Source organism: Rhipicephalus microplus, chromosome 1 (genome assembly GCF_043290135.1).
Source record: "Rhipicephalus microplus isolate Deutch F79 chromosome 1, USDA_Rmic, whole genome shotgun sequence".
Taxonomy (NCBI): domain Eukaryota; kingdom Metazoa; phylum Arthropoda; class Arachnida; order Ixodida; family Ixodidae; genus Rhipicephalus; species Rhipicephalus microplus.
In genome coordinates, this window is record NC_134700.1 from 5,515,427 (window position 1) to 5,528,879 (window position 13,453).

At 45.3% G+C, this 13,453-nt stretch overlaps 1 protein-coding gene across 4 annotated transcripts in view; it reads right to left on the reverse strand.

Annotated features, from left to right (window-relative positions):
• The window catches only part of LOC119178215 (RNA-binding motif, single-stranded-interacting protein 1), a 300,933-nt gene extending 287,929 nt beyond the window's left edge, over nt 1-13,004 (reverse strand). Inside the window, exon 1 of one of the 4 annotated variants that reach the window (XM_037429409.2) lies at nt 12,713-13,003. In XM_037429409.2, the coding sequence (XP_037285306.1) occupies nt 12,713-12,802 (90 nt within the window). In that variant the 5' untranslated portion in view covers nt 12,803-13,003. Of the gene's footprint in view, nt 1-12,712 lie in introns of all 4 variants that reach the window. The other 3 variants (XM_037429408.2, XM_037429407.2, XM_075877742.1) reach the window with 3 other exon arrangements.
• Between the last annotated feature and the right edge of the window lie 449 nt (nt 13,005-13,453).

The following is a 13,453-nucleotide window of genomic DNA, read 5'->3' on the forward strand; positions in this document are numbered from 1 at the left end:
CTGCTCCTTCCGCGCATTTCGACATTCAATGTTCCACCCTGGCACGCGTCACTTGCCGGGCAGTCCAGATTTTTGCGGGATGTACTTGACCGCTGCGTCAGTAATAAAAGCTGTGAAGTACTGCACAGCTTCATCTATATCTAACCCACATATGTCAGTCCAACTTAAATGAGTAATGTTATAAAAGTGTTCCCAGTCGGCTTTGTTTATCAGGCATTTGGGAAGATGTGGAGGACATTCATATGATGTTGGTGTACACAAAACTAAAGGAAAATGGTCACTTCCATATGAATTATTTATGACTTTCCATTTCAGTAGGGTGGAAGTGAAGGAGATACGATACTGAGGTCTATAGACGAGTATGTTTTGCTGGCAATGTTATAGTACGTTGGTTTCTTCCTGCTTAAGAAACAGGCACCGGAAGAGAAGAGAAACTGTTCAATGAGACGACCTAGTGCATCACAGCGAGAATCACCCTCCAGACCGCTATGTGCGTTCAGATCCCGAAGGACCAGATAAGGTTGAGGTTGTTCGTCTATTAAAGACTGTAATTCCCGTTTTTCAAGATGGTGGTGTGGAGGTATGTACATAGAGAAGACGGTGACGAGTTTGTTCAGATGAACTGCTTTGACAGCCACTGCCTTGAGGGAAGTTTGATAATATGAGGGCTTTAACGTCCCAAAACCAACATATTATGAGAGACGCCGTAGTGGAGAGCTCTGGAAATTTAGACCACCTGGGGTTTGTTATGATGGTTCAGCGAACTGGGAGCGCGGGGGTAATCACAGACACAAAGCAAAGAAAGGTTCAGCGAACTGGGAAAGCAAAGAAAGGTTCAGCGAACTGGGGCCGCCCTCCCAGTTCGCTGAACCATCATGAATTACCAACTAGCCCACCTTTCCATCCTATTGGGGTTTTTTAACGTGCACGCAAATCTGAGCACACGGGCTTACAACATTTTCGTCTCTATCGAAAATGCAGCCGCGCAGCTGAGATTCGATCCCGCGACCTGCGGGTCAGCAGCCGAGTACCTTAGCTACTAGACCACCGCGGCGGGGCTCGAAGGAAGTTAGAAGGGGTAATTGCGTACATGCTATCCTGTGAATAACTATAACAGCTACAGCACCGCATGATGGCATGGCATCATCTCTATCCCTTTGGAAGATTACAAAGTTACATAGAAAGTTTGTGCGTGTTCGTTTTAAGTGTGTCTCTTCTGCACACAGCACTCTTGGATTGCGTTCATCTGGGGTTTCAGAAGCTTTCAAAGGCGATAGATAGCTGCAAAAAGCTTAGCCTTGACTTGTTCTTTTCTGCAAAAACTCACAAATTTGACTGCCCATTGCAGGTCATTGTAACAGAAAGGGGGACCTGGCAAAAGTCGGTAGCACTTTTCTTGCAAGAAAAGCTAAAAAAATGTAACAATAGACGGCCCTTTTTTGGTCACAAACTCTGACGCTGTTATTGACATTATTGGGTGAACTAACACAGGACTACAGGCAATGTCTGTGGATATTAAGGACTTGTATTACTCTTTGCCACATGATCAACTACTAAAATGTGTAGAGGCATCCATAGACAATTTCGGGTCATCAGCGTTTCAAACGCGTACTGGAATTAGTAACAGCAGCTTAATAGAATTACTCAGTTTCTATTTGAAGGCCATTTTTGTATCATAGGATGACAAAAACTACTTACAAAAAAGTGGAGTATGCATTCGTTCATGTTTGGCACCCATTCTCAGTGACATATTTCTAGCACATCATGATCGCGTCTTGTCAAACAAGATTGATGACTCTGTGGTTTTTAAAGTTTGCCGTTTTGTTGATGATTATTTAGTGTTGTTGAAATGTGATAGCCAAAATTTTCAGACCATTTCCTCTGACGTGTTGACTGTTTTTCCGAGAGTGCCTGAAACCACTAGTTTTAATGTATGAATCACCCACTGATATCAACCTGAAATTTCTAGATTTGAAGCTTTTGCTAGAACCCCGACATGTTTGCTGGATATATGAACCAAGAAGCGGCAAGCCATTTCTGCCTTTCAGCTCAGCCCATTCTAAATTGGTCCAGCGGGGCAATGCTAACCTCTGCCTTGCAAACGCCCTAAAGAAGTCCTACGCCCACATAATACACCGCACCCACATGGTACACCGCATGGTACACCCCATGGTACACCGCAGTGGAGAGTCTCAACAAAGCTGGTTACCCCGCGCACGTTCTCGTTTCGGTAGCGGAAAAGCTGGTCACTGTCGTGAAGCCAGGCGACAGACCGGATAAGCGCAACAGTGTCAAAAAGAGCCGGCCTGTCGTACTACCTTACGTGCATGACGTCTCACACTGGATAAAAAAGATTGCTCGAGACGCCAACATTCTTGTGGTTTTTTCAGCACCGGAAAAATTGCACAAGCTTTGCAAATGGGTCAATACACCTCGCGCAAATTCTGCCTCGTGCTCTGTCGCGCACAGGACACGCTACGACCCATGCGCAGTGGGAGTCGTATACGTGATTCCACTGACGTGTGGGTGCATCTATGTCGGCCAAACCGGCCGGTGCATAAATGACCGCCTTCGAGAACACCGAAACAATGTGCACAATGTGGTACAAGGGAATCTTGGCATTCATTGCAGAGATTGTGGGTGCACCCCCCTCTTTGATCAGTGCTCTATATTGGCAAGGCACAGGGACCAAGCTTACCCAAGAAATTATCGAAGCCAAAAAAATACACTTGCTAGGAGATAAAGGCGTAAGCACTTCATCGGTTGCTTTATCACAGGCTGAACGTGATTACCTGACTGGTCTTTGAGGCAGTAGAGGACCCATCACACGTGCCTAGTTACTAGTGTGTAGATTAGGCTTGCTTTTTACCTTCATACTCTGTAATCATCCTTTTTAGACGTATATATTCTTGCCACTCTGTGAAATAAAATTAGTTGGAAGTCAGCGCTCTTTCTGTCTACCCTGTCCTTTTTCGTTTGTTCGCGCGCTGAAACAATCTTGCAAATATGAACTACTGCCGCTTTGGGGGCAGGCGCCACAGCCGACAGCTTGCTCTGCGCTGGCCGAAGGAGTGGTGAGGGCTGGTGCGGCGGTGCCCCCCTGATGTGCCGCATAACCATATGTGGGGCCATAAAATGGCTACTCTCTTCTTTTTGCTTCTTTGAATGTGATGTTTTCTTTTACCTTCAATGTGATGATCTCTTTCTTTATTCCAAAATGAACAGGACCGTGAGTAGACGACATGATTTCCGCCACAGCTCACACAGTGTGCCGGTTCTTTGCAGTTGTCGGAATCGTGGCCCGAGACTCCACATTGTGCAAAAGTTTGGTGACCATGACAGCTTTGTGAGCCGTCGCCATACCTCTGGCATTTAAAACAACGACAGCAGTTAGGTATGTATAGCCTGATCGAAGTCTTCGAGGGCTCGTTCTGCGCAGCCCAAAGGAGTGGCGAGGGCTAGTGCGAAGGTTCCCCCTGATGTGCCGCATAACCACATGTGGGGCCATAAAATGATGAGACTCTTCTTCTTGCTTCTTTGAATGTGATGTTTTCTTTCATCTTCAATGAGATATCTTTTTCTTTTTTCCAAAATGAACAGGACCGCGAGTATGCGACATGGTTTTCACCATAGTTCACACAGTGTGACGGTTCTTTGCAGTTGTCGGAATTGTGGCCTAACACTCCATATTGTGCACAAGTTTGGTGACCACAACAGCTTTGTTAGCCGTGGCCATAGCTCTGGCATTTAAAACAACGATGTGGGTTAGGTATGTATGGCCTGATCAAGTCTTTGTGTACCCAGCTTGAATAGTTTTTGGCAGATTACTGGAAGCGAACGCGAGTATTAGGTGTTTCATTGGTGCTTGCTTGTTGTCTCTTCTGATGATAATCCTTTGTACATTGGTCAAATTCTTACTCTTCCACCTGTACAATAGTTCCGCTTCAGTCAGGCCAAGCAAATCAGTGCGAGATAACACTCCACGAGTAGTGTTCATTGATCGGTGTGGTGTTACAATGATCGGAGTGTCACCGAAAGTTGAAAGATTGTGTAGCTGTCCTTTTTTTCGAGGAGGAGAACTTCGCTGGCCATTTTGGTAACTTTGTAACCGGCCCCAACAGCTTCTGTAAGGCACCTGGCTACTACAAAAAGGGATACAGTTCTGGCTTGCTTGCCACTTTTCTCACTGTGTATGACATGAAAATGAAGGAAGTTTTCATTTGATCAGTTGAAAAAACCTAAGTCTTCGGTGCGTAGGCAGTTGAAGGCAGTACGATCACTTAACAGAGAAAAAGCTTTATGCATACCTGTTTAATTTTCTTCAGAAGTGTTGGCGGCCACCCACCAAGGAGCCCAACGAGTAGACACTAAAGGTTTTCGGATGTTGAAACCTGAAGACGCAAGCCGTACAACATTACTATAACCCAATGCGCCATGACCAAGGTAGGCTATTCGCACAGGGTTAACCCTAGCTGCCAAGGTAGGCTATTCGCACAGGGTTAACCCTAGCTGCCAGGAAGTTCCGAAGTAAACTGAAGAGAGTAGAAGACAGGACAGATAATAAGCCAGAGATAAAGACAAAGATGTAGGGAGAGAGATAAGAAGAGGTGATTGCTTCCCCTGGGTGGGTCAGCCCAGGGGGTCTTGACTCCATCTGCATGAAGCTGGAGTAAAAGGGGTGTGTTGCCTCTGCTGGGGGGGCCTCAAAGGTCCAATCACCCGGCATCAGCTCAGCCCCCAGGATGGACATGGCTCCACGCACAGCTAGGCGTGGGAGGAGATCCAACTCCCCCCCCCCCGTTAGCTCAGGTTCATTGCTACACACTAAACGCCTGCTTTCACAGACGCCACTGCGGGGGGGAGGCATCCAAGGAAGAAAAGGATGGTGACATGAAGATGAGCCAGCGACAGGTGTCATGTGAGGCGGCGGCACAAGAGGCAAAAGAAAAAATGCGCGTGTGGAACGCGCAGAGTCGAGCAAGACCTAGCCCAAGGGCACGCTGGACCAGGGCGCTGTCCTTGGAGGTTTCGTGATCGTGCTTACAGAGGGCCTGGTGCTTGCCTGGTGGTGGCTCCAGCTAGGACACACCAGCCTAGGGCACTATGCGTAGAGCTCCTCCTGTCTGTTCCCTGGGGATCGAGGCTGGGAGCAGGGGTTCCTGTCTGGGGCTACCGACACCGGGCACAGTTCCTGCTGTGCCGGCGTGCGGGACAGGGATCCTGATCGCCGCCGCCACCTGGAACGGCTGAAAGCCGTCTACAAACGTGAGGCCTGACAGAGGCCTTGTCTCTTGTCGAAACCGCACGCGGGACGCGCCTCCTGCGTGCCTGAGCTTGCTACGGACAAAGGTCATCACCGTGCGTGGACTGTCCCTCCTTGGGACGCTGGTTCATCAAACCACGAGCGATCGTGTAGCCACGTAGATTGGACAGTAGCCACTTGGACTTGGGTAGTTTAAGTGTGTATTTCTGAGCTTCTCTTTGTGATAGTCGATAGAGTCCTTTGTTGTTATAAATGTTGTTCGAGATCTACTCCTGCGTCATCTCATGCAGTTCATTGCATTGACCACGCACAGGCAAACGTCCCAAACCACCACCATCATTAAACCCGGCATGGTGTGTCTGTTTAGTGCAATATGCAGAGAGCGCGAAAGCATCAATGAAAGCGTAGGCCTCAGAGAGGCAGACAAATTGGTTGCGAAATATGAGGACTGAAACATCGCCAATGTGAACAAGAGTGGACTTGTGTTTAGAGTCATGCCGAGCAAGACATCACAGGCTTACGTCACATGCAAAGCCTCTCTGCTAAGCAGGCCCTCATCACAAAGTACTTCGTGAAAAAAAAAGATGGTGTTCAGTGAAATTTATTTCCTTGCATGCACCTATCTCATATTATGAAAAAAGGTGGGACCTGTCACAAATGGCCTCATGGTACCGAAATCTACCAACATTTCTACGTAATATTGGCCTCATTATCACCTATCCCCTTAATGGGCATAGACTGTATTAGTAAAGCAGGGGTTCACAGTCTTGAGAACACCACTCCTACCACGAGATGATGTTTGGTCAGCAAGGAAACCTGCGAATACAAAATGTCGGAGGAGACGCTACCTTGAAGAAAAGCATTAAACACTGAAATGTCATAAATCTTTGTGGTGTTTACTGGGTCCCACGGAGCTTCTAATCCATGAAAATGAAGTATATTATCATCTGTGGGTGCCATGATCCTAACCTATCAAGTTCCAGAAAATTTCATCGAGCTGTCATGAGTAAAAGGGCATGAGGCATGTGCCGGATATCTGCAAGTGGCGACGTGCGGCACTGCAACGTCCAAGCGTGCAATTGTTGGGTAAATTGCTTGCCTACTGTAATAAAAGGGACACTAAGGAGACGCAATGACTTGGTTTGAATTGACGAACTGCACTCATTCAGTATTGGCAAAAAAAATCAAGGTTGAAGTTTCATATTGGTATTTCATGGCGAAATCTCCACACGCGACATAAAAATTTTCAAGATGCATTTTTCATATTTTCACGATACGAAACTGCATGCTAGATCTATGGCACCCAAAGGTGACAACAAACTTCATTTTCATCAATTAGAAGCTATATGTTTTCAAAATCTATGATGCAGGGTTCCCAAGCTTTTCTTCTTGCGCGTTTTCTTGCTCACAAAGCACCGTGCCGCAATAAAAACTGTGTATTCAAAATTGTGAAATTGTAGTTTACAAATACGCATAAAAACGTCATCTCATGCTTTGTACAGGTGAGCCACACAGACGAGACTGGCCTCAAGCATTTAATTTCTCTCAGTGCACATCTGTGATCATTTGAATTGAAACACCTCCTGTAAAGGAACTGCCTACCATCCTTCACTGCTTTGCTGTTTTGTGTTGCAATAAAAGGCTACCATCTGAAGCATCTAACCTTGCAGTGGTTTCTCTAGAAAGGGTGTAGAAATTTTTAAAACAGAATTTTTCCATCTGTGTTCGGTCTCCATATATCGGCGGGATGAATGCCCACAACACTGGTCAGTGGAGACAATGGCAATTGTAGCGCCGGCAAAAGTGAAAAACTGAAATAACATGCAGTTTTTGCAGGCTTCATCAAGTTTTGTTGATAATTAAAACAAATACCTTAGCAGTTGTAAAGCATGCAGACACTTTTTTGCTGTTCTTATGAGTGGAAGCGAATACCGTGCTTGCATTTCTCTGCTGTTTGCAGGCAGGCAGGCATGCAAACTCACTGCTGGCAGCCCCAAGGGGTGCGTCTTAAAACGCGGGAGAGAAAAAAAAAGCCGAAATGAATATCTGGAGCAGCCTAAAGCTGCCTCAAGTGCGTTAAATACAATTTGAGATTATACATGTTCGTTCTTAAGCAAAATAAGTCTACCTGCAAGAATTTCTTGTCCTACCAGTAAACTGACCACATCACTGTTGGGTGACACCAGCAGTCATTTTTGTCGACTTTTAACGTCAAGTTAAAATTATATTTCCTTTTTAAGAAACAGAAGCATTCTCATTGCTGCCAATGTGATGAGCGATCTTTTCATTTGTGCAAGAATTTCTTGTCCTACCAGCAAACTGACCACATCACTGTTGGGTGACACCAGCAGTCATTTTTTGTCGACTTTTAACGTCAAGTTAAAATTATATTTCATTTTTAAGAAACAGAAGCATTCTCATTGCTGCCAATGTGATGAGCGATCTTTTCATTTGTGGCACAATCAGAAAAAATTTTCCAGGTGGTAGAAAGTCTCTTTAAACAGAAACGATACATTAAAAACTTGTTAATTCAGACTTCACGGGACCAAGAAAAAAAGTCAATTAACCAAATGCCAAATTATAGAAAGCATCAAAAAAACAATTACAAAGTGTACTAAATGAATTTCCATTTTCCTAGGGAATACATCAATTTTATACTCTTTTTGCTGAAACTGCAGATGAAAACTGCAGATGGACTGCGTTCCGTACTAGCCACGCCAACGCAGTCTATCCGGAACGTGCCCATACTAATACATTCCAACAATCATTTTTCATACGCACATCCCGAGACTGGAATGACCTACCTGCCGAAGTTGCTACCATCATGGACCAATCTCGTTTCAAGCACGCCATTGTAGTGCCCCCATAATTAATGTACCCATTCTGTTGCTGTCGCTACGATATTGTAACCCTCCTTTCTAGTATTGTGCCGCACCCCTTATATAGAAGTGCCACCATAACTTCTGTACATAGTCTGTTGCCGTTACCATGTTGTTACCCTTCTTTCAAGTGCCGTGTCATGCCCACCCCTCATGTAATGTCCCTATGGGACCTTTGAGGAATCAAAAATAAATAAATAAATGAAAAGAAACACTTACAAATATCTTCATTTGAATGAATCTCCAACCAACATACAGGTGAAAGTGGAATATGAATGTTGTCTACATCTGCAACTTGAGTTTTAAAGCTATAATAATACCCCCAAATAAAATGCATGTCCTCATAAATGAATTAGTTACTCACAATATATATATATATATATATATATATATATATATATATATATATATATATATATATATATATATATATACACACACACACACACACACATCTCTGGATCTTGGACGAAAAATAGCACACTTTGTTTATTTCACAAACTGTATTTCAATTATTCTTACATGGCTCTTTGCTTCTCCCACCAATTCCAACTTCGCGCCATCTCTTCAATTCTTTCAGTGTCCAAAATTTAAAAGGTACAACCAATGCTTTTGACAAATCTTTCCTCCTGTTAACAATTGAGGATTGGAATCGGCTTCCAGATGCAATAGCCAACGAACGAAATACTGTTAAGTTTAAAACCTTATTAGAAACTTATTTTACAACCACACCGTAGTAATTTCTGTGTAGACAGTTGCCTTTCTCTCATTTTTTTTATAATCACGCTATTAGTTGTATAACGAGTTCTGTTTTTATTATTGCCCTGTAATTCCTATTCTTGAATTTTAACCTACTTTATGTTCTCGGTCTGGAATTGCCCCTGTGTATCCTTGTTCGACCCATCCCCCTCCCTTATGTAATACCCCGTCAGGGGCCCTTAAGGGAAAAGGAATGATGATGATATATTTGTTTTTTTTTTTCAGAAAACTGCATATTTGTTTGTACCCATAATTCCTAAATTGCCTGAAAAAATTTTGAATAAGAGCTTTATCATGAGTGCTTTCTGCGGATTACAACAAATTTGAATTGCTAAACAGTCTTACTAGGATCAAATCAAAATCAACAGTTTGTCCTCATTGATCCTTCTAATTAAACATGCTACTAGGGTTCCCACAAGGCCAGTTTTCAAATATGCAAGTTCAATGTACGAGAGCACAAAAAATGCCGACTGATAGCAGCTGCCATCAGTTTTACAGCAAAGAAACAGGACTGCTCTTGCCAGAATGCATCGGAATGTTTCTTGAATAGTGCACCAAGGCGATACAAGAAAAAAAAATACTAGCACTCTGTAGCACACAAGTACTTCGATGTCAAATAAAAATCTGTGCCAACTTAATTTGTACATAAGAGCATGTAACTTTTCGTGATTTCATGTTGCATTATGTTTTTGAACCTAGATATTATATACCTGTGATCCCAAGATAATACACACCATTCAAATAAACTGCACATATTTCGATTGGCAGCGTAACTGAATGCACACTTGTGGTCAAAATGGTATCACACATGCAGTTCTTTGCTGAAGCACTTTTCAAATAATGTGCAGTCAAGCAGAATGTGGTAGCACCAAATGTAGCTTGCAAACCCAAGTGAGAAATAAGGTGTGGCCACTTGTTTTGGCTTAAAACAGCATAAAAATAAGCTATTCTCAACATGCCAAGTAAAAGGGCTCCTTTGACAGTTTTATCACAGGCGATCGTGCACTGCTCGCTCCATGAACAATTTTTGGATTTAAATAGCTGACCAATCAGAGATCCTCCGCATATCCACACTTCTTAAAAACCATGTTGGTGGTGGGTGCTAAAACTTGCAAGACCTCTAATTTACCGATGCATAGTGGAAAATGCTGCACAAAGTCATGTTACACCATTTAAACATGACATTGCAAAATAAAAAATGAAGCAGCCATGAAGGAACAACAGAGGTGCTTGTTCTGCTGCTACCAGCAGACCAAGTGCAGCACTTGGTCTGCTGGACCTTGGGAAGGCGGCGTAACGTAGTAGCAACATGCTAAAAAATCATATGCGTGCTGGATTGGAGCAGCTTTAAGAAAGGCAGGACACATTGTGACGACAACCAGCTTCTAGTGCTTTTTTGAACTCATATCGACAAGCGTATTAGCGCAATTAGCTTCACAGCCGGTAAATTGTAAGCCTGTGCATTGCCAGCAGCTTAGGTTGCTTTGATGGAAATTTTTACCACTTGACACGCTGTGGGAACCTCAAATCGAGGCATCATAAATGTTCTTAGTATGCCAGTCTTCTCAGCACAAGGAGTGATAATACTACTGTAAAGTCTAGGGTTTGCCAAAAAATCAGCTGCGGAGGAAAAAGCATGGTTTAAAAAAACGTACACTCACCAAGTAAGAACAACACAAAACAACAGAATCCACGTTTCGGCGCCCAATGCAGGTGCCTTGTTCACAATAAATCAATGCATGGTGGTCTTTATATTATGTCTGTCTAAAGATGCAAAATGCTTGCATGTCCCTCGTGGAGTGAACACAGTGTCTGATATATCGTGTTAGTAGCAGATTGAATGCCCAACTAGCAGGCAGGATGATAACAGTTTCTTTTCTTTCTCCATGATGGAGGCAGATTTCCAGTCAACACATTCTTGCGATGCTCTGCCAGGGCGTTTAAAACCGTGTGTCTTTCGGCTACGTCATTACAGTTCTGCTGAAGTCATCTTTTAAAGACTACTGCATCGTCCTTCATTCATTCATTGTGACAGGGCACCCATATTGGGCACAGAAACATTAATTTTGTTGTTTTGTGTTTTTATTTGGCAAAGTAAGTTTTCTTGAACCAAAATACTACTATAGAGTGAGGATGCCACTGGAGCATCAATTCAACTTAAAACCCTAGATTTCATTCTGCTTGATTATGCACCAACAAAATGCCAGCTTGCCTATTGGGGGATTTCCCTGGCTCTAAATCGGAATCACGTAGAGAGGAGGATCCTCCACACAACATTGCCCACTCCGTTACGGCAATATTCACCACATAAGCAATGCCAACATCAAACTTGCACCACAGCTAGAGACAAAAGGGCAGCCCCTTGCCACACGTGAGTGATGAGGTTTCCCCGTTTTCAGATGAAGCTACCAAGAAATTAGAACAAGCAGCCAATAGCATAAGCATTTTAAGCATAACTTGTAGGCCGGCTCTAGCATTTTTTCACCTGTCATTTGTAAAGGACCCCAATAAAGTTTTCTACCAGACACAAAAAAAAGCTGCCACCTTTTTGTGTGTGCGCGTGTGAGATGTACAGTTTTTCTGCCACTTCAGCTTCATTCCTCCAGCTCTGAGTATACATGCTGTTCGCCTCCGACCCCTAAAATCTTTCTTGTAATGCACATTTATGCCCGCCGGTGATTTTCTCAAAATAATAATGAATGGCTTCCAACAAACCGTCGACATAAATGGCGGTAGGGGATTCTTTATTCACTCCGCATTGCAAGGCCAAGCATAACACTTGCGGCACATCAGAACTAACCTTCATTATTCCGGAAACACCACATGGGTAACAAATAGGCCGACCTGGTAACAGTTCATTTTAACGTACGGCGCGAATGGACAAGGACGGATTGAGAAAACGCGACGCGCATTGAATAACTCTATGTGAAAGACTCCCGATTTCAGGGTGCGTTATTCTTTATTGTCAAGACATTCAAGCATAACGTTGGAAAACAAATATCAAGGGATCCCCTACCATAATTTACGCTCGTCTGCCTAGCTGCTTAACGATCGCCGCAGATGGCGATTTTCTGAGAAGTGTTTCGACGAAACATTACAGTAGTAGTACTAAGCCTGGCGCTGTCTTCGCTGCACACTGGAAAACACGGAGATTGCACGAGAGGCCTCGGCCGCCGACGCTAAAATAACAATGCCAGGCTTCGGCCGTCCGATGTTGCCGAGATGCTTTACGCGAGCCATCCCGCAACGACGAGTCGCGCGATTATTGCAACGCCTACCGAGGATCCTTCGTTCCGGCGAGTGCACTCTGACAAGCCGCCCAAAATGTCCCCACGACGTCTCTGTGCGCTGACAAGTTGGTCACATGTCGGGCGGCTTTTTTGCCTCGGACGAGGAAGACTCGTCTCCATCATGGGGGGGGGGGGGGGGGGGGGGGGGCATTTTGGTTCACTGGGAAACGTTCGTGTCAACAGCCCGGGTTGCCCATCTTTCGGGTCTCCCCCCCCCCCCCCCCAAACGCTTCCCCACGGCGGAGCAAATGCGCGTTTTTCATCGGCTACTAAAAGCAGCGCGGAAAAAAAAAAAGGGCAATTGTTCCCGCACGTATCGTGGGCATTCTCGAACGCCACTTGAAAGCTTTGTGTCAGCCTCAGGCACAACTTTTTATGCGGTGGACGAGAAACGGGGAAATAGCCAGCGGCGGCGTCGACACGGGGGACGTTTCTATCCAAGCAAGCAGCCGTCCGATGGCCGCGCGCGCACGGCAGCGAGTGCTGCTGACAGCGGCAGCAGCCCCTCCCCGGTGGGTCACCTTTCGCGGGTTGGCGGCGTAGACGGGCCTCCGGCCAGCAGGGTCCCGGTAGGCAGCCGCCTGTTTGCCGGCCTGGAAAGACGGCTGCATACTCCGCTCGGGTCCTCTTCAGCGCCGTAATCCACTGCAAGCCATGGCACACGCGCACACCCCACCACGTCCACAACCGCTTCCTCCTCGCGCTGACGCTGCTGCGGCGTAGGTTTGGCCTCAGCGCTAGGTATAAGGGTGCGGGGCTAAGGATAAGGCCCACACGACACGCCAGGGGATGCGAGCGGAAAAGCTGCTGCTGGCCGCCCAGACGTCACGTGACCCTTTTTCTTTTAATGTTCGTGCCTCTCTTCAAGAAATGCCACTGCAGAAGCAGAGTCTGTAGAGCGTGGCTCCATCTGATGAGTATTGAGCCAAACCAGATGTCCTCCGAGAGCGCCAATAATTTTTAGGCCGCGTCTGCTGCCACCGGGTGGAACGAACCTTTTCACTGTTGTAGCACCGAAAGGCGGGCGAGTTGGAACTTATCCATAGTGGGCAGCGCACAAAAGGAAACACACAAGAGAAGGAATCAGGACCCAGCGCTGGTCCTGATTCCTTCTCTTGTGTGTTTCCTTTTGTGCGCTGCCCACTATGGAACCTTTTCAAGGCGAAAGCGTTCGGTTCACCCAATGGCCGCTTAAAATCGGCTTGACTTGGCTGAAAACGTATGAATTGACGGTGACAGAATCGCCGTGTTGGAATTTTTTT